Source organism: Kryptolebias marmoratus, linkage group LG1 (assembly GCF_001649575.2).
Source record: "Kryptolebias marmoratus isolate JLee-2015 linkage group LG1, ASM164957v2, whole genome shotgun sequence".
Lineage (NCBI taxonomy): Eukaryota > Metazoa > Chordata > Actinopteri > Cyprinodontiformes > Rivulidae > Kryptolebias > Kryptolebias marmoratus.
Window position 1 is genome coordinate 33,514,135 of NC_051430.1, and position 19,358 is coordinate 33,533,492.

At 38.8% G+C, this 19,358-nt stretch overlaps 1 protein-coding gene across 2 annotated transcripts in view; it reads right to left on the minus strand.

Moving 5' to 3' along the window:
• The window catches only part of tmem178b (transmembrane protein 178B), a 97,375-nt gene that overhangs the window by 42,981 nt on the left and 35,036 nt on the right, over window positions 1-19,358 (minus strand). For both annotated transcript variants that reach the window (XM_017426360.3, XM_017426362.3), the window contains exon 3: window positions 4,334-4,447. In XM_017426360.3, the coding sequence (XP_017281849.1) occupies window positions 4,334-4,447 (114 nt within the window). The remainder of the gene's footprint in view (window positions 1-4,333; window positions 4,448-19,358) is intronic.

Consider the following 19,358-nt stretch of genomic DNA (forward strand, 5'->3'; position numbering starts at 1 on the left):
AGATCGGTACAGCGCCCGCTTCACTGCAGACGCTGCACCAATCCGCCTGTCCATCTCCCGCTCCATTTTTCCCTCATTCGTGAACAAGACCCCGAGATACTTAAACTCCTCCACTTGGGGCAGGACATCTTCCCCGACCCCGAAGGAAAATAAATATTTGATGCACAATTACAACTCATTACCCTTTAGAGTCAACCCAATTATAAATAGCTGCCACAGATCCAGCATTTGATCTTAGCCAAAACAAAACTGGTTAAGTTAGTTAAATTTGCAGACAATGGGCAAAAGATTGATGTGGTAGTAGCTGAGCGTCATCTTCAACACATACTCCAAGCACTAATAATTTTTGTGAGGTATTGCAGTATTCCATGAGTCTGCACATGTGGTCATTTACAAGAGTTGGCCATAACTCTCATTATACGATGATCTTAGTATAAAACAAACTCTGGCATAACAACCACTAATAAAATACAATCATTCAAGGAAGGGTAGCCCTTTAATCTGACTGACAGAAACAAACAAGTATCATGCTCATCTGTGAGTCTTTGAAGCCGAGTCAGTGTTTCTTCATATCTGTGGAGCAGGAGTGGGAGAAATTGTCAGGCTTGCCTGAGCTCAATTTCACACACTTAAGAGAAGTCAAGGTTGTCCCTCTGATTTAATCCGTACGAGGCCTGAGGCTGTGTGAGTGGATTAAAGTCCAGGACATCTCTGAAGTTGAACAGAAAACTATTAAAGTCTGCCTGCTGACCAAACAGCCCTGCAGAGACAAGCTGAAGTGGTTTTACTCAGAGACATGAGGAGGACAAGTTGGTCCACTTCAGTGTCTTCCTCACTGAGAAATTTCCTTTCGAATCCCAGCTGTTCCCTATATAAATGTATGATAGGCCAACCAGGAACAAAAGTCTCTTTCACAAATTGGCTCTGCAAAATGGCCACAAATACCTTTGTTGCCTCGGTTCATTCAGAAATCACATTAAGGTGCCCAGAAAGCTTCTAAATCTACATCCACCCTGCAGGTCTTAATGTTCAATTCCAATGTTTTACTCAAATCCAATTTTTTTGTGTGGTTGTTCACATTACATTTTAAATGCGACCTCCATCAGACTTTAGTGTGAACAGTCTCCAGTTCTTGAAATGAAGATATGATGTCACACTCCACACTCTGAATTTACAGAAGTAAATATGGACGCTGCGAGTGTTAGCGTGTGTGTTGATTCTGAAGTTGCTGTCCAATCTGGGCCAACTGTACATCCAAACGTTAAAAAGGTAAGGGTGTATTTACACCAGGAAAGTCCTTTGGTCCGCTTGTTTGGTCCGGACCAAAAGTGGACTTTATTTTTTTCGTTTGGTGCGGTTTGCATTCACATTGTGCTTTTTTGTAAGCGGACTATAATTTATAAAGAAAGCCACGTGGGTGACGGTCATTGCTCCCATTGGACAGAAAGACGGGGGCAGCGGTTGGAAATAAAGATGGAAGTCCTGTGTGCTGGATTTGTTATGTGCACATTCGTTCTGATGGTACAATTACAGCACCATTTTGAAATTCAAGAGCAGCTCATTCAACATTGGTTTAATGACGTTTTGCTTCTAATTTTGAAACGGCGCCGGCAAATGCGTGCTGCAAGATTAGCAGCAATAATGCTATTTAATGAGCAAAAGAGAAACTTCACTTTCTTTCCTTTAAAAGACATTTAAACTTTAGGATTCTCCAACTGTTACACAAACTCCCTACTATTAGAACTCTACATCACTAACATGAACATGTCCCTACAAGAACATAAGGAAAGGATAAAGAACAAAAACGAATTAAGCAAGAACCGCAAACACTTATTATCAGGGTCTAAAAAAAATAATAAAAAAAAAAATATATATATATATATATACACATGGTTACCACGTTTTTAGCACCCCCTAGTGACCAAACTTTACTAAGCTTTTGCTAGGCTGTGCAAAGGTTTTTAGTTAATACAAAACATTATCGCTAAGAGAAGGCCAGAAAGCCCAGTTTAACACAGTTGTCAATATTAGTAGAAAACTTTTTAAATCTAACAAAAAATCTAGTTTGTCAAAAGAATTCAGAAAAACAATTCAGATGACTCATTCTTGGTTTGGTGCAAGCCTAAATTTTCTTGTGCTCCTGAGTGGACAATTCTTTGAATTTAAAAATAGCATAAACATACAAAATCTTAAAATATTTAAAAACCTGCACCATTCCAAAGGAAAAATTATAAGCCTTTGCAAGAATGTTCTAAAGAAGCCTGCTGATTTTTGTGGTGATTGACATAACACTTGAAGACAAAATTATTAAGCCATCATTCTCATAAAATTCATTCAGCTTAACCAAATAAAATGCAACACTTTACCTCCAAATTTGTCAGAACAGAATAGAAAATATAACTAACCAACAAAAAAAGGAAAGAAGAAGACTGATGCTAGAACAGTGTTGCAAAACAAAAAAGAACAAGCTAACAGGCACCGAAATTGTAGAATAAAGTGTGAAAATAAAACAACATAAGTTTATGGTACATTTACCACATTGTAAAACTGAGCTGCCCTGAACAGAAACATTCCTGTGCTGACAGAAGAGTCATCCTCTGTGTTTGTAGCAGAGTGGAGCTGTCAGAGAACAGCTGACACAGAGACAGTTTGAGGTCATAGTGTTTTCCCACTTGGCTCAGTGGACAGCCTACTGAGAGACACACAATGTCCACATGAATGAGTTATGAATGACAGGTATCCAAAAAGGAAAACTGACTCCCCTGAGTTCCTGTGACAGCACTCATACCTGTACCAGTACTGCAGAGAAACTGTTCTGTGGCTACTTTCGACATCAATGACAGAAAATACTAAATCAATCAATCAGTCCATAAACCAGACATACAACCAACTATCCATTCAACCAATTTAACTAAAAAAGTAACCAACCAATCAATTAGCTAGTTAACCAACCAACAAACTAATCAATCAGTCAATCCATCAGTCAATCAATCAACAAATTAACCAACTTACCAATTAACCAGTCAATCACACAATCACTGTCATTTTATATTTTATATATTCGTCTAGTTCTGTTCTGAGACTTCTCTGTCCTTCTATGTCAAGGTTATCCAACCCTGGTCCTCAGGGCCACCATCCTGCATGTTTTCCTTGTTTCTCTGCTCCAACACACCTGATTCAGAGGTTAAATTCCCTCTTCTTGTTCTGCAGAAGCCTGTTAATCACCCATTGATTCAGATCAGGTGTGTTGGAGCAGAGGAACAAGGAAAACATGCAGGATGGTGGCCCTGAGGACCAGGGTTGGACACCCCTGGTCTATGTGAAAAAAAAAGTATATTAAGTATTGAGTAATGACGTAACGAGTAAATTTGATGTGAACTTGAGCTCTCTCTGTTTGAAATAGGCACATTTAATAAAACAAAGTAGATTCCACTTCAGACATATGGATTTTATAAAAGCTTTAAATGAAATATGTAACTGAAGTCTCTGGAGTCTTCTAGGAAATGTTAAAAATAAACAAGAAGCTACAACAATAGGAACAACACAGATAATGTATTCTTGTATCATCATAAGCCACATAGCCTTGTGGAGGAGGTTCTCGACGCACAAAAAATATAAACACCGACGGAGAGATTTCTTGTTTCAAAAGTTCGGCATTTCATTTCCTTATTGAATTTAACAAAATATTCTCCGAGTTGACTTCATAATCATGGCTGGGGGCTGGTCCCACTGGGTGGAGCCATAAACAACAAAATAAGAAGAAAACAAATAGTTCTTCTGTAATTTGTAATATTTAACGTAGTTTCAGATTAATATTCATCATTTAGCAAATGATTATTTCATTCAATACATAATAGGCTCCAACAGATAATGTCAGAAGAACCCACTGCATATCCAAATTAATTTGAAAAGTTAATCATAAATCTGAAACTAATTTCTTTTTGAATTAGGTGAAATGAATTTGGGAGTCTGGATATTTTTCAAATGTTTTCTAGAAAAAAAGAACCCAAAAATCAGATTGTTATGACTTCCACTCTAAGTGCTGTAAAAAAAAACTAATCATTTCTGCCAAATGACACACATCACAAATATTCAGAGAAGAATTAAAGGTTGTGGTAAAAAAAAAAACTAAAAAACTTTTTTTCTTTAAAACTGTTTTCTCAAACTGATGTATGCACTTCTAGTTTTTGGTGAAAATTTAAAAGCCATCATAAAGAAATGAGTGGGACCTCAGGTTTTCATCACAATCTACTTTTTGTTTTGTTTCAGTTTAGAATGTTGCTACGTAAATGACAATAATGTAAGTTTCAAATCAATGAAAGAGCAAACTTACGGAGGGAATGCCACTCGTCCTGCCTTATTGTCCGAGTGATGTTGTAAGAGAGGTTTTTGGGTATTGCAGTCGAGGAGTAGTGGTACTTGATGTAAGAACATCTTGCAACTGAACCTGCAGAAAAGTAAGACAAAAAAAAAAATACAGTACAAAAATACCACTGAGTCACAGGTTGTTATATAAGATCCACTCAAATTTCCACATGACTCATGATTCAGTCAGAGAAGTTTAGATTTCATGTACACAACAGAAAACATCTTTGTTCATAAGAAATACAGTAGTCATCTGCTGTTTCCATTTAAACTTTCCCTTATTCTGGTGATTATATCCACCCATCCATTCATCCATTTACAACTGCTTATCTAAGGTTGTACGGCAGAAGAAACACATCCAGGAGCAAAACACAGACATCTCTCTAGTCAGTGATACTCTCCTGCTCCTCCTGAAAGATCCCAGGATGGTTCCAGGCCAGAGAGGATATATAATCCCTCCCGTGAGATCTGGGTCTTCCTTGAGGTCTCCTCCTTGTAGGACGTGCCTAGGACAAATCCTAATCAGACGCTTGAGCCACCTGAGCCGACTCCTTTCAATGCGGAGGAGCAGCAGTTTCTGACTTCCCCCCCACCCTGTCATCACTCATGAACAAGACTGCAAAACATTTGAATTGACGCATTTACTCATTCTCAACCTGGTCCTAGTATTCCACCTTTTAGGAAACCTAGTTTCAGATTATAGAGGACACATTCAAACTTCCTCCAGCACACACTGAAGGTCATGGCTTAAAGACATCAACAGAACCATATCATGTACCAAAAACAGAGATGAGCCCATGGAGTTCCCAAACAATACACCCTCCTTTGATCTCCTGATCAGAGGCTCGACCTCTTCTAACCTCTGATCCACCACATCCCCCAATATAGCCTATTATAGAACAGACCAGCAACTTTAGCACCTTTCTCAAAATGCCTTGGGGAAGTGGATTGTAAACTTTCTCCAGATCCACAAATGCACATGTGGACTGGAGAGTCAAACTCACAGAGCGCCTTTAGCAACTCTGCAAGAGTGAACAACTAGTCCATTGTCTTTTTCCTGGCAGCTGCATGTGTAACATCCTTCTACCAATATACCCACAGTCCCTCCTCTGCACATGTCCAAACCATCTCAGTCTGGCCACAACCCTCACCATTTACCTGGGCTTGGGAGTGGCTGCTTTGTAAACAAAAGCTAAAAAGTGTAAAATGGTAGCTAAAAGCTAAAAATTGCATAAGAAGCCAAAAGTACGTGGAGACAGATTTCAGGATGGCCTATGTTTGTGAAGAAACTAAAGAGATCTAAATGCATTTCTATGTGATAACAGATCATGTGAATTATTGCATGAGATTGTGCATAATATTATTTTCAAGGTTTGACTAAAATGATTATAACTTTTATTTCTCAACAAATGAGGATCTCAGTCTAAAATGTTGTCATGAAAGGTGGCGGGTGACCTTTATTTTAATGTCTCGACACTCACAGGTTTCTGATGAGAAGAGATGACTCGGGTGGAAAATGATGCCACATTTTGTGAAACATTCAATATTTCTCTACATTAATACTTTCTGCACCCACCACCCCACAGAATACACTGTACTGTCACCCCCTGACTTCCAGAGGGTGTTTCCAGACCCACTCCTCTGCTCGTTACTGTGGACATCTGAGAAAGACTAGGCTTATTTTTGCACAGGGAAATCCATTACTTGCACACACACACTCAGAAAAGCCCTCTGTCCTGTAGTGGGTAGTGTATATTTCTCCCACAGTCCCACATGGATCTCTCATTTAAGCCAAATTGCCCTTCAGCCTCCAGCAAACAACATTTCCTCCCCATCACTGCTGCTGACTGGAAGTGATGCACTAAATGTTTGGGGCTGCATGTTTATCTGCATATCGTCTTATGGGATGTCCCAGCTTTCATGAACACGTCCTGGAGATACAATTAGTATGACCTATTGCCAGTGGCTGTTTGTCTGTCTGTGAACAAAATATCTCATGAACCACTGAACAGACGTTATTGGAATTTTCGTAAAGCAATCATTGTTTGTACATACACAACTGATTACATTTTGGAGTTAATCTATTTAAGATGGCTGTCACGGCCACCTGTCTTTGATAAACACGGAAAGGGCTACAACTCAATCAATTTTACAGATACTGAGCTAAACATTTGGTGTCTTAGTTGTTGAGGTTGATCCCTAACACATACTCCAAGCATGAACAGATAACTGAAGATATTACATGACATCATGCATAATGTTATTGTTAAGGTTTGACCAAAACATGTACATTTTTGTCATTTCTCAACATAAGATGATCTTAGTCTAAAACACTGTCAGGTGGCAGGCAATATGCATTCCTTCAAGGAATGCTTAGTCTTTAATTGTGTTTTTGGACTCTTTAATCACTGGCATGAAGCAGGTCAACCACCTGTAGGGAAATGAAGGTGGAATTAATTTGTGAATTAATTTTCCACATGCAGTGCAGCATCAAACTCAGGACAGACTCCAGTACATTGCATTAACAAGTGCAGAACAACATGAAGTCAAAGTTGTGAAAAGTAAATAAAACATGACATCCTCCAGAACCGGAATAAGTAAAAGTTTAGCATTCCTTGAAGGAATGCATATCTCTCCCTGCCTTTAATGTCAGAGTTTTAAACTAAGATCATCTTATGTTGAAAAGTTATGGAGTTATTGATGTTTTGGTCAATGTTAAAACAATGTTAGGCACATTGCCAAGCATTACTTTGAGACCTTGTACTATCTGTTAAGTGTTGAGGAGGATGCTCAGCTACTGCCACAACAAACCCCAGCCGGTCGGAGCAGATGGCTGCTCATCCTGAGCCTGGTTCTGGTTCTGGTTCTGGTTCTGCTGGAGGTTTCTTCCTGTTCAAATGAAGTTTTTACTTTCCACTGTCACCAATGAGCTGCTCAGGATGGGAGACTGTGACGAAGTGAAGATTCGACGCAATCTGCTGGCTTCCTTAGATAGATAACTTTTACTAATTGGCTCTTTATAATGTATGTGAATGTTTTTGTACAGTACCCTGAGACGACTTTTGTTGCGACTTGGCGCCATATAAATAAACTGAATTGAACTGAATTATCACATTATCTGTAAAATTGACTGAGTTATTATCATTTTTGCAGTTTCTAAGCTGAGTTGGCTGCGTTAACCATGTTGACTTGCAGTGACTCCAGGGATGAAGAGACAGACAAATTGACTCTAACAGTTAAAGTTTAAAAAACAGACTTTTTGAAATCAGTTAGCTCTCGGTGTACAAGATGGGGATCAGTATCAGCTACTCCCACACCAACTTCACAAGATATTTTGCTAACATACACACAAAGACAACCATTGCTGAAAAGGGGAAAATAAAAATAAGCCAGACTGCTTGTAATTCACCAAAAGGCTTATTGTAGGTTCCAAAAGCATGTGGAAGAAGGTTCTGTGATCACATGAGACGAAATCTACTACCTCTCATCATCCCCACAGTGAAGCATGGTAATGGCAGCATCATGCTGTGGGATCTTTTTCATCAGCAAGGACTGGGAAACTGGTCAGGGTTAAAGGAAAGATGAATGGAGCAAAATACAGAGAAATCCTTGAGAGAAACTTGTTGGAGCTTTCTAAAGATTTTAGTCTGGTTCTTCATCAATTAATAATCTGTTTCCTGTCTGTAACATGAGCCGAGGGTGGATCCGGTTGCACTGTTGGCGCTTAGGGACCTGCAGAGCATCAGCCTCAAGTCAAGTCAAATTAAATTTATTTTTATAGCACTTCTCAGCAACAAAGTGCCCCCAACTAACACCACAACAATAAATTAGGTACAACAACAACAACAGTTCCTGACAATCTATTTTCCCTTGTCAAAAAACAATACAGTCCAGCAACTTACACACTGTCCATGTGCTTGATATTAAAGCATGGTTTTCTCTTAACTTCCTTAGTCTAAATGAGAACAAGACAGAAGTTGTCTTGTTTGGACCGAGTTGCTGTTTCTCTCCCAGTGTAGATCTCGGCTCAGTGTCATTTTATCTCAAGGACTGTTTCCCCCAACCTGGGGGTGAAGTTTGAGTCTGAGTTGTGTTGTTCAGAAAAGTTTTTATCAACTTCGTTAAAATGAAGTCACGCTTTTATTACAGCTCGTCTCGACTACTGTAATGCACTGTATGTAGGCATTAGCCAGGCCTCTCTGGCCCGTCTGCAGCTTGTGCAGAACTCTGCTGCTCGCCTGTTAACTCGGGCTCGTAGGTGTGAGCACATTACTCCCATCTTGGCGACTCTTCATTGGCACTACATAATTAATTTTAAGCTCCTGTTATTTGTTTTTAAATGCTTTAACAACCTGGCCCCTCCATATCTATCTGAGCTGCCCGCCCCGATCCCTAAGATCAGCTGATCGGTTGCTGCTGACAGTCCCTAAAACTAGGCTGAAGCTCAGAGGCGACAGAGCTTTTGCTGTTGTTGCTCCCAAACTCTAAAACAATTTATCCCTGAGTGTCAGACAGGCCTCCTCGCTTTATTCTTTGGCTTTTAAAGCACCGTGATTTTGTCTTGCATGGCACCTTAAAACACACCTGTATGTCTTTGTATGTCTTTCTTCTTATTGTCTTACTCTATTTTAATCTTATTGTACAGCACTTTGGCTACCCCTGTGGTTTTTAAAACATGCTATAAAAAATAAAGTTGACTGATTGATTGAATCTATGAAGTAGCTGTCAAATGTCAGCACATCTGACAATGAAAAGCCTAGCATTTCTTGAATGAATGCATGCTGCCCATCGCCTTTCATGCCAGAGTTTTCTTGTGCCAAGGATTGATGGAGATGTAACCATTTTGGTCAAGCCTTGAAAATGATGTTATGTGCCATCTCGTGCAATATTGCGCAATGTCACGCTCAGTGTATGTTTTGGGAATGACTTTCAGCCAGCTGTGGTGGCCATCTTTACGTGGGTTGAATCTAAAAGCGAATTTATCCAAAGAATAAATTCTGAAAGTTTCATTTAAATTCATCCAGACAAGCAGAGTTGACAATAGTTAATGTCAAAGTTTTAAACAAAGACAATCTGATAACGCTCAAAATATCTGTTAGGGATCAGTCTCAGGTAATACCACATCAAATTTTAGATCAACATCTGTTTAAGTGGCTGAATTATATGCAATTCTGTGTTTATTAAGATCAATTGGCTGCAAATTGACTCCAAATGTCAATCATTTGTAGACACACATTCAGTGATTACTTTCTGCAAGTTTTATTAAGGTTTATCTAATTGTTCATGAGATATTATGCAAACAAAAAGTCATGGTAAAAACAATATCCCTCCATCTTTGCCTTTTGGAGGCAGGTGAAAAAGATACATGTTTATTAGAGCAGACTGCACTGAGGTTAGAGAAGGTTCTGAGCAGAAACCTGAGCTGCCTGTCTCGACCTGGTTTCTTTGTGCCTCTAAGCTGGACGGCTCTGTGCCAGATGGGAGGTCCTGCTGCAGTTCAAGCCCTGCATGGCCTCGTTTTGGTGACCCACTTCATCTCCAGTCCATCTGTCACCTCTGCTCGCACACACAGACCCCTGGGATTAGATTAAACCCGGCACAGTGGTGCTTTGGATGGTTCAGGAGACCGGGTCATCCTGCAGCTGGGCCACCCGTTAGTCACCAACACCGACTGTCTGTAACGCTCAACATCTGCTGAGTCATGCTTAATCCAAACTCCTGCTGTGCTTCCTTTCACTGACTGAATCATTTACCTCCATCACAGGAAATTCTCCAGCTCTCAGCTGCATAAATCAATAATTTATAGGTAGAGACAAAATAATTATACCTGAGCCACTAAGGTAATATGCACCACATTTTCCCTCAGTCATACACAGTCGATGCTGTATCTAAACAAACTTTTAAAGGGATAGTCCAGGCAACTTTGAAGTGATGTTCTGTCTAAAAGTTATCAATATTTAGTACATTATCAGGTGTGACATCAGAGCACAGAGATTGGAGAAAGAGGCAAACGTCTTTGTCCAAACTAGGCTAATTCCTAGGCTAAGCCTAGTTATGGCAGTTTATTAAATCATGTTTTAGGCTTGTCAAACATCTCAAAAATGACATCAGTGTGAAAAAACATCACATTAGCTAATATTAAACCTCTACACTTTTGAATGACTGTTTTCTCAACCAAACACCATCCATTTTACTACTTAAATGTATGTGTGCTGTGCATTTATATAATTTGTATGCTGCTGCTGATGAGGCTCTGAATGTAAGTCCAAAAGGACAGTTGGATCTGGTTCTGGTCCCCTCACCAGGTTTCCCTCAGTGCCAGCTCTGACTGCACCTATTCCGATTGGTTTGATCTCAGTGCGATAAAAGCAAGGTCTCTTTCCTTTATGAAAACTAGTCATTAAACAGCTGGTTTCAGCAGAGTCAGAGGAGCAGATAGGGTACATCAGATTTTAGCTCAGTGTCTGTAAAATTGGCTGAGGTATAGCCTCTTTGTGTTGGATAATGTTGATCGGTGGCAGCCGTCTCAAACTGAATTGACTGCTAAAGTAAATCTGTTGTAGTTGTACTTTTACTGATTACTTCTGAGCGTTTCAATAAAATCCATCAAGTAGTCGTGAGATAATTTGCTAACAGACAAAAAGGCTTTTCTTTAACAGTTAATGCTTAAGTTTTAAGCAAAGATCTTGCACAATAAAGAACACTTGGCGTATGTGTTATAAGTTACCCTTAGCTGCAAACACACCAGATTTTAGTATAATATTTGTAAAACTGATTGCATTCTAGACATTTTTGTTTTTTAAAGGCATATGGCTGTGACAACCATTTTAAATCAAATTAACTCCAGAAGTCAATCAGTTGTAGTTGAACACCAAATGATTACTTTCTAAAAGTTTCATTAGAATTCATCCAGTGCTTCTTGACATTTTTTTGTTAACAGACAGACAGGAACATAAACACACAGATATGGGGAAAAACATTATCACATTCGTCTCTCGGCGGCAGGCGGTAATAAAAATGTAAAAGACAGGCTCATAAGGTAATAACTATGCTCAGGATGTTTTCTGCTGCTGCAGCAGATCCCTCTCTTCCAACCAGTTTCTGCCCATTTTTAGCTTTCATTATAAAATGTCACATGTTGCCTTCAGGTACTGCTAACCTTTTCTTTCTGGAACTCGTGAAACCCGTTCAACTGTTTAAGGTTTGCTAAGTTCACAAATCACATTAGATTATTGATCCTTTAATTGATGATTTGTTGCTTAGATTAAAAGAAAAAATATATTTTTAAAATTTATTTAACAAAAACGCATTAAAATTAAACTTGTTCACTTGTTTCTGTGACTTATTTACCTGTAATTACCTGGTATATAACTGAAATGTACCAGGTAAGTACCCTAATACAAATTAGGTAAATACTCTGTATGTAATTATTAGTTAAGTACCCAGTACACCTGGTACTCACCTGGCATATATTGGGTACTTATTTGGTAAATACCTTGTATCAGGTAAAATCCAGTTAAGTACATGGTAACTACCACATATGTACCTGGTATGTACAAGGTAAGTACCCAGTACATACCAGGTACATAAAAATGTCCTATGTATAGCTACCAAAGATATTTCTGTGTCTAGAAAGCCTTAGTTCGTGCAGCGAACGTGGTCCTGGTTTCTAATTTATACTGAACCTTCTGTCACTACAGCACCCCATTTTTGTCTTAGAATAAAATGGCCAGCCTCCTGAAGGGGCTTTAAGCTTTTTCAAAATAATCTTTTTATTTATTGTTTCTAAAAATATCCTAACCTCTTGCATGAGCTAGTTCTATAAACAAGACCTTCCTTTTAGCAGAAAATACAGTTTTTGATGTAAAACATTCATGGACTTTCCTGCAAACACACACACATGCACACACCAATGCACTACACTACCCTCTACCGTCTGGAAACACACACACACATTCTCATATTCGCCTCTTTTTTTTTTTTTCTTCTGTTGTTCCTTATTTAGATTATCTATATATATTAGAAATTCTTACGTTGGCTGTTTAGCGGGCCTTGGTAATGTTAGAACCTTAGTTTAGTTATGTTTAGACCTTAGTTAGTAATTGTTATGTCGGCCGTATAGAGGGTCTGGTACCATTTAGAAAGCTCGGTATCATTAGCTTAGCATTCTCATGTTTTAGATTATTTATCCAAACTGTACACTTAGTTTGGTTTATCTTGTTTAGCTTGTGTGTTTCATTGTGTTTCATGTTCTGTAACTCTGTCTGTAATTTTGTTCCTGTGTTGTAAAGCACTTTGTGCTGAAAAGTGCTATATAAATAAATGTACCTACCTACCTACCTACCTACCTACCTAAAGAAGCCAGCAAACGTATTTCACATATTGATGGAACTGATTTTTAGGTTTGAATGAGGAAATTACCAAGTAGTGTCATTTGTCTGAGGTAACAATATTACACAGGGGGAAGATGAGCACTGAAAGCATGGGTTAATGAATCAGTGGGAAAAGGTTTCAGCCATTTTGCCAAGTTAAGGTCTAATCTGTGTCACACCATGCATTTGATTGGATTGAAGTTTTCTGTTTACTTCCCTCTGTCTTATTGTCCCTGTCTCTGTTCAAAGTGTTATTTCCAGCAAAGTGTGGAATCAGTTGGAGGGATCAAATTTGCATCATATTTGAATAAGCCTTTTTCTCACACATAGCTTCAGGCTCTGTGTTCCGTTCTTCTCTCGTTTGAGTCCTGTCTCTGTAGCTCGTGAAATGTGGGACAGGTCTGGACCAGCATTACTATCCAGCTTTTGTGGGTTGCAAAAAATATTAATTCCTTTTGATGTTCGTCCTTTTCTATTTTGTTGCTTTAACACCTGGAAATTAAATTAATCTTTAATTTTCTTAACTAATAATGCATCAAAGAATTACTCCTTCTTCATGTCACCACATTTCGCAGCAGTTCTAGCAGCAGGTCTCTTCAGGTCTGTCTTGGTCCATCTAACCCATGGACTTTTTGTCTGTTCTTCATGAACAAACTGCTGCAGATCCTTTGTGGGTGTTCCTTGTATCCAACACTGACTAGACTGATCTCTAGGCTCTGGCTGGACCATTCCAGGATATTTAACTGCTTCTCCTTAAACCACTGGAGTGCTGCTTCAGCAAAGTGTTTAGGCTCACTGTCCTGCTAGAAGAAACTCTGTCCCAGCCTCATATCTCTGGAAGACTAACATGTCCCTCTTGTGAATTTCTAAGTATTTTGCTGTATCAAACCTTTTTTTTTTATAAACTGACCAGTTTCCTAGTCCCTGCTGATGAAAAACATCCCCACAGGATGCTGTCAGCATGGCAAAAGGTGGTAGATTTGTCCTTGATGTTTGGTCTCACCTTTTTACAGCACCTTCTTCCACATCTTTGGGGAAAAAATCTCTCTCTCTTGGCAGGTTTGCTGTGGTGGCATCACCTTTCTATTTTCTAATGTACCTCCATGGGATGTTCATGGTTCTAGGATTTTCTTTCTCATATATAAACCAACCCTGATCCTTACTTATCCACAACTTCGTCTCTGACCTGTGTGGAAAGCTCCTTGGTCTTCATGATGTCTCTTCCTGCAAACATTTCAGTATGTCTGTTCCTCTGAATGCATACTGAGGTGAGATCTGCTTCAGTTGTTACTCAACGATTAACTGGAAACAGGAAAACTTATTTATTTTAACTGACCAGTCTGCAGTTTTAAAAGAGACATTATTGGGTTATTATTATTAAGGTTTTAGGCCAAAATAAATAAAAAAACTGCTCATACTTTGACCTTCCATGATTAAAACCCCAATTCTTGTTGAAGAAAAGTAACTACTCGGCATGATGCTGCCACCACCATGTTTCACTGTGGGCATGGTGTATTTTTTGCTGATCCAGTCTTGTTCCTGTACCAAACAGGACATTTTAGGACTGTGACTGAAAAGTTCAATTTCAGGTTCATCAGAACAGAACATATTTTTATACAGGCTTTTGGGAGAGTAGTCTTTCCTTTGGCACTATTTAGCCAGAGCTGGATGTTTTTCTTTGTATTAAAAGGTCCCCTTACTACATATGGAGAACACAGGAGATTGTTGTCACATATAGAACCCAACCAGAACTTGTCAGAACTTCCTGCACCTCCTTCACTGTTGTAGGCTTCTCTGCAGTCTCCCTGACCAGTTTGTCTTGTTTTTTTATTAGTTTCGGAAGAACATCCAGTTCTTTGTAATGCTATGGTTGTTCTAGATTTTCTCCACTTTTTGATGTCTTCACTGTGTTCCACTGATTATCTAATGTGGGAAACATGTTCTGTAAGCGTCTCCTGATTAATTTTAACAACACGATCCATTTGATGCTTTGTGAGCTCTGTGAACCTTAGATTATACTGTAGACTGGAACTGAGTACATTTCAGGAAAATCCTGCCGAGCAGTCACTTTAATTGATAGTAGCTGTGTAACCAAGCAGAACGAATGCTGGAAATAAATCAGAAGGTGCTTCAACAAATTATTAGTTTAGGGATGTGCAAACTTACGCAGCTATCTTATTGCATCTTTTCATACAAACATAACTTTCCAAGATTCCTCGATGCATGTGTGCTTATTCTTTCTACGATGTTTTGAAACAAAAGGTTACTGTAGGGAAGGAGCTCCATGCAGTCTATGGTTCCCAGGAGCAGATCTGACAGACAGCAGCTCTGTGAGGAGGAGAAATGCAGGAAGTGGTGGGAGTGACAGACAGGTGGAACATATTTAATTAGTCATATTACTGTGTTAGTCAGATGTCTCTGGAGACAACTGGTTCAGTCAGCTTTTGTCTCTGAGACACACTGGGGAATGCTATCTGCTCACATTGCTCTCATGAGGCTCTTCCACTGGGGCCCAAACAGATATACCATAAACTCCGGCTCCTAAGGTTGTTACCCTCAACCCTAGGTCCTAACTATTACCTTTGACATTTACAGGTTTAACTACCCTAGCATAACATTCAAAACAAATGAAAAATATGTTTATATATTGATAAGCTTAGAGGCAATAGAAATAATTTACAATAAAGCTATCAAATAAGCTATGTGACTATGGCTAAATGTTTATCATACCCTTTCTTTTCCTTTTTTTGATACTCTTTCATACCTTTTTTATGTTGAGAAATTACAAAGATGTGGTCATTTTGGTTAAACCTTCAAAATAAAGTTATTCTTAATCTCATGGGATGACAATGGATGTTGTGTTCAGAGTATGTGTTGTGAATGACAGTCGGCTGCTACCACTTACAATTTTAGCTCAGTATATGTAAAATTGACTGAGTTGTATCCATTTTTGTATTGGCTGAAGTCAATTGGACTGACTCCAAAAGTTAATCAGTTGCAGATAATTACTTTTTGACAGTTTCATCGAAATCCATAAGATGGTTCATGAGATATTTTGGGAACATACAGATTTGACTATGTGATGTAAATGACTCTCCGCAACTACCACACCAAAACTATCTGTAAAACTGACTAAATTACAGCCATTTTTGTATTTTCTAATGTCAGCTAACTGTGGCAGCCATCTTGGTTTGGCTCCAGAGATTATTCAGTCGTAGAGTAACATCTAATAATTACTTTCTGTAAGTTTCATTAAATATCTTGCAATGGTTCATTAAATAATTTGAAGTGCAAAAATGTTTTTGATTGCCTTTGCCTTTTCGGTTTACTGTTGGTTGGTTTTATTACTGTACAATGCTGGAGCCCATTTCATTGAACAGGTTTCTTGCCACACTGTTCCCATATAATCCATATGATTTTTGAATGACTTCTTTAGCTTGGCTTAGTCTGCTTTGCTCTCTGTAACTGGTAAAGGATTGATGTGCTTAAATAAGAAGAACTTTGCCTGTTCTGTTTGGGTGTAACTGTGTTTTGAGCTTTCTGTACAGAAACATCTGCAGGCAGTGTGGTAGAAAAGGTCCAATAGAACCAGACACCCTTCGTCATTGTCCCCTCCATAATTAAAACCTGACACTAATCTCAAAAATACAACACTTAATCAGCCCTGCACAAAACTGTGATAAGACCTAGATGTCCTACAAAGAAATGTTTTAAAACAAACTTATCTTCAACACACTGACACATAGAAACATCGATCATTAATGCTTGTCTGCCTCTCTTGACCTACGTTCCCTGGATGTCTCAAAATGGCTTTCCATGCATTTAATTAACACTCCAAATGCTGCTATTGTGCTCCCATCTGCACATTTCTTCTGGCTGTGGACAAATGGAATAGGAATGTGTGTGTGTTTTGTTAAACTATACACTTTCATCTGCTGCTCTGGAGCATGCAGTTTTCATTAATCAACTGACAGTGGCCTCGATATGTGCCTTCTGTTTTCATCAGTGCTGAGCCGAAAAAAAGAGAGAGAAAACTGATACATGGCTACCTTCCAGCTGAGTAATGACCCAAGCCCACAGAAGCATTCACACATCTCCTGCCATGATATGTGATACCAGCCGCAGTGTTACAGGGATAAATGGCAAACCACAGGAAACCACAAAGTGATGTCTGACATTATCAATTTATCAATGAAACCACGAAATATGTCATAACCTGATAACACGAGACCTGGGATGGCTTTTCACAATTCTTAGTAATACTACAACAAAATTTCAGATTCCAAGACAGCACATCCAAGTACTATGTAGAACCATACTTGGACAATTATAGTCATGGACGAAAAAAAAGTCGAACTTCTATCAATTAGTGTTTTATGTATCAGAACATAATAAAAATGTTCTGCTCTTTACCAGGTTCTAAAACCATTCAAATCTAACCTCAAGTTAACAAAAACACACAACAGTTTCTAACATGTCTTTATTAAACAAAAACAAAATAGAAACGCTGTGTTTGAGAAAACTGTATCCATCCTTGCTCTCCTAGCAATAGAGGGTCATTAGGGTCCTTGTTTGTCTGACTCACTGATGGGCCACTCTGGTCACATGAATGAAGGTGTTGATTGGAATGAAACTGACTGGGGATCAGGCCTAAAGCTCCATTATATGGCCGCTCATCCTGAGCCTGGTTCTGGTTGTGGTTCTGGTTCTGCTGGAAGTTTCTTCCTGTTAAAAGGGAGTTTTTTTCTTTCAAAGTGAAGATTCAATAAAATCTGTTGGCCTCCTGAGACAGATAACTTTTACTAATTGGCTCTTTATAATGTATGTGACTGTTTATGTCCAGTACCCTGAGACGACTTCTGTTGTGAATTGGTTTTTATATAAATAAACTGAATTGAATTGAATAGTTTTTGGGACAAACATTTTAAATATCTCTACAATCATTATCAGTTCTCAGAATCCCACTTCAGAAAACAGAGGCTAGGTCAACAGATTAACACCTTTTTAAGAAATTTTAAAGCATTAAATTTTAGAATCTTCTCCAAACGTGACTGCGGGTCAAATGCTTGACTAGACGATGATATTGATCCATCCAAGTGCAGCTGAGGCCCGGGCACCTGGCTGAGACAAAGCCTTCCCTTTTCCTCCTGCCTGTTTATATTCCCGTCCATGGCTGCTTGCAGAGCCACAGGGGAAGAAAGACATCCATGAAACAAAGGCATATTGCCCTCTGCCTTTCATGCCAGAGTTTCAGACTAAGATCATCTTACAGTATGTTGAGAAATGATGAAGATGTGGTCATTTTGGTCAAACCTTCAAAATATCATTATGCTTGATGCGATATCACAAGGTGTCACACATGTGTTGTAAAAGACACTCAGCTAACACCACAACAAATCTTAGCTCATTACCTGTAAATCTGACAGAGTTATAGACATGTTTGTGTTGGCTAATGTTCTCAGAGTCTTCTGAGACGGCAGGACACCTAGGAGGGTGCAGGGCTCGGGTAAGTCACCTACAATACAGAATATTCTGTGGGCCTGCCTGAAAATCTGTCTGCTTTCTTCTACAAAGTCAAATTGGAATTTGTGACCTTGTTTTGTAATTGCTGGCCCAGTATTTCTTGAAGAAACGCGTATCAGCCCCAGAGTTTTGGACTAGGATCAACTCGTGGTGAAAAACGAGAATTAAAATCTCATATGATATCGTGGCATGTCATGCTAAGAGTATGTGTAGTAAATGACTCAGCTACAACCACATCAAATGTTAGCTTAATATTTGTAAAAAAATACTATAGTTACAGCCATTTTTGTGTTGGGTAATTTTTATTACCTATAGAGAACATCGTGGATTGAATTGACTCCAAAAGTTGTAAATGTTCATGTAACGATTACTCGCTGAAGGTTTAAATAAAATTAGTTCAGTGGTTGGTAAGATATTTTGCTAACAGACCAACAAGACTGACTCCAACCGGTAACACAAGCACTTGTGGTATGTGTTGTGAATGACTCGTAGCTATAATCACAGTAAATTTGAGGTCAATATCTGTAAAACTGGTTGAATTATAGCAGTTGTTGATAACAACCCTCTACATTTATCCCCCCAATCATTTGAGGACTTGTTAAAGGTCTGGCTTGTAGAATTTTAAGTTCTTATTTTGTTCCCTATGTGTGTCCTCAAGCTTCTACTACAGTTTGAAGATTAGTTTCCTTTACGATGTATCCCTTCCCAATAAAAAAGCCAGAATTTTTCTTTGTTCTGTGTCAAAAACGGGTTTCCTTTTAGAACGAAATGACTAGTAAAAGTATATTAGTGGGAGATACAATATTTACTGCTTTTAGTAGGAAAATATGCCAATGAATGGACCAAAAAAATCAATTTTTTTTATTTCTGATATGTGGTTGTTGCATTTTAGCATCCCCTAGTGCTCGAAGTTTGCTAAGCTTTGGATGAGGCCTTGAACTTCACATTAATGAAGTGTAAAGGTTCTAAACCAGGGGTCTCCAATCCTGGTCCTCAGGGCCACCATCCTGCAGGTTTTCCTTGTTTCTCTTCCAACACACCTGATCTGAATCAATGGGTGATTAACAGGCTTCTGCAGAACATGAAGAGATGATTTAA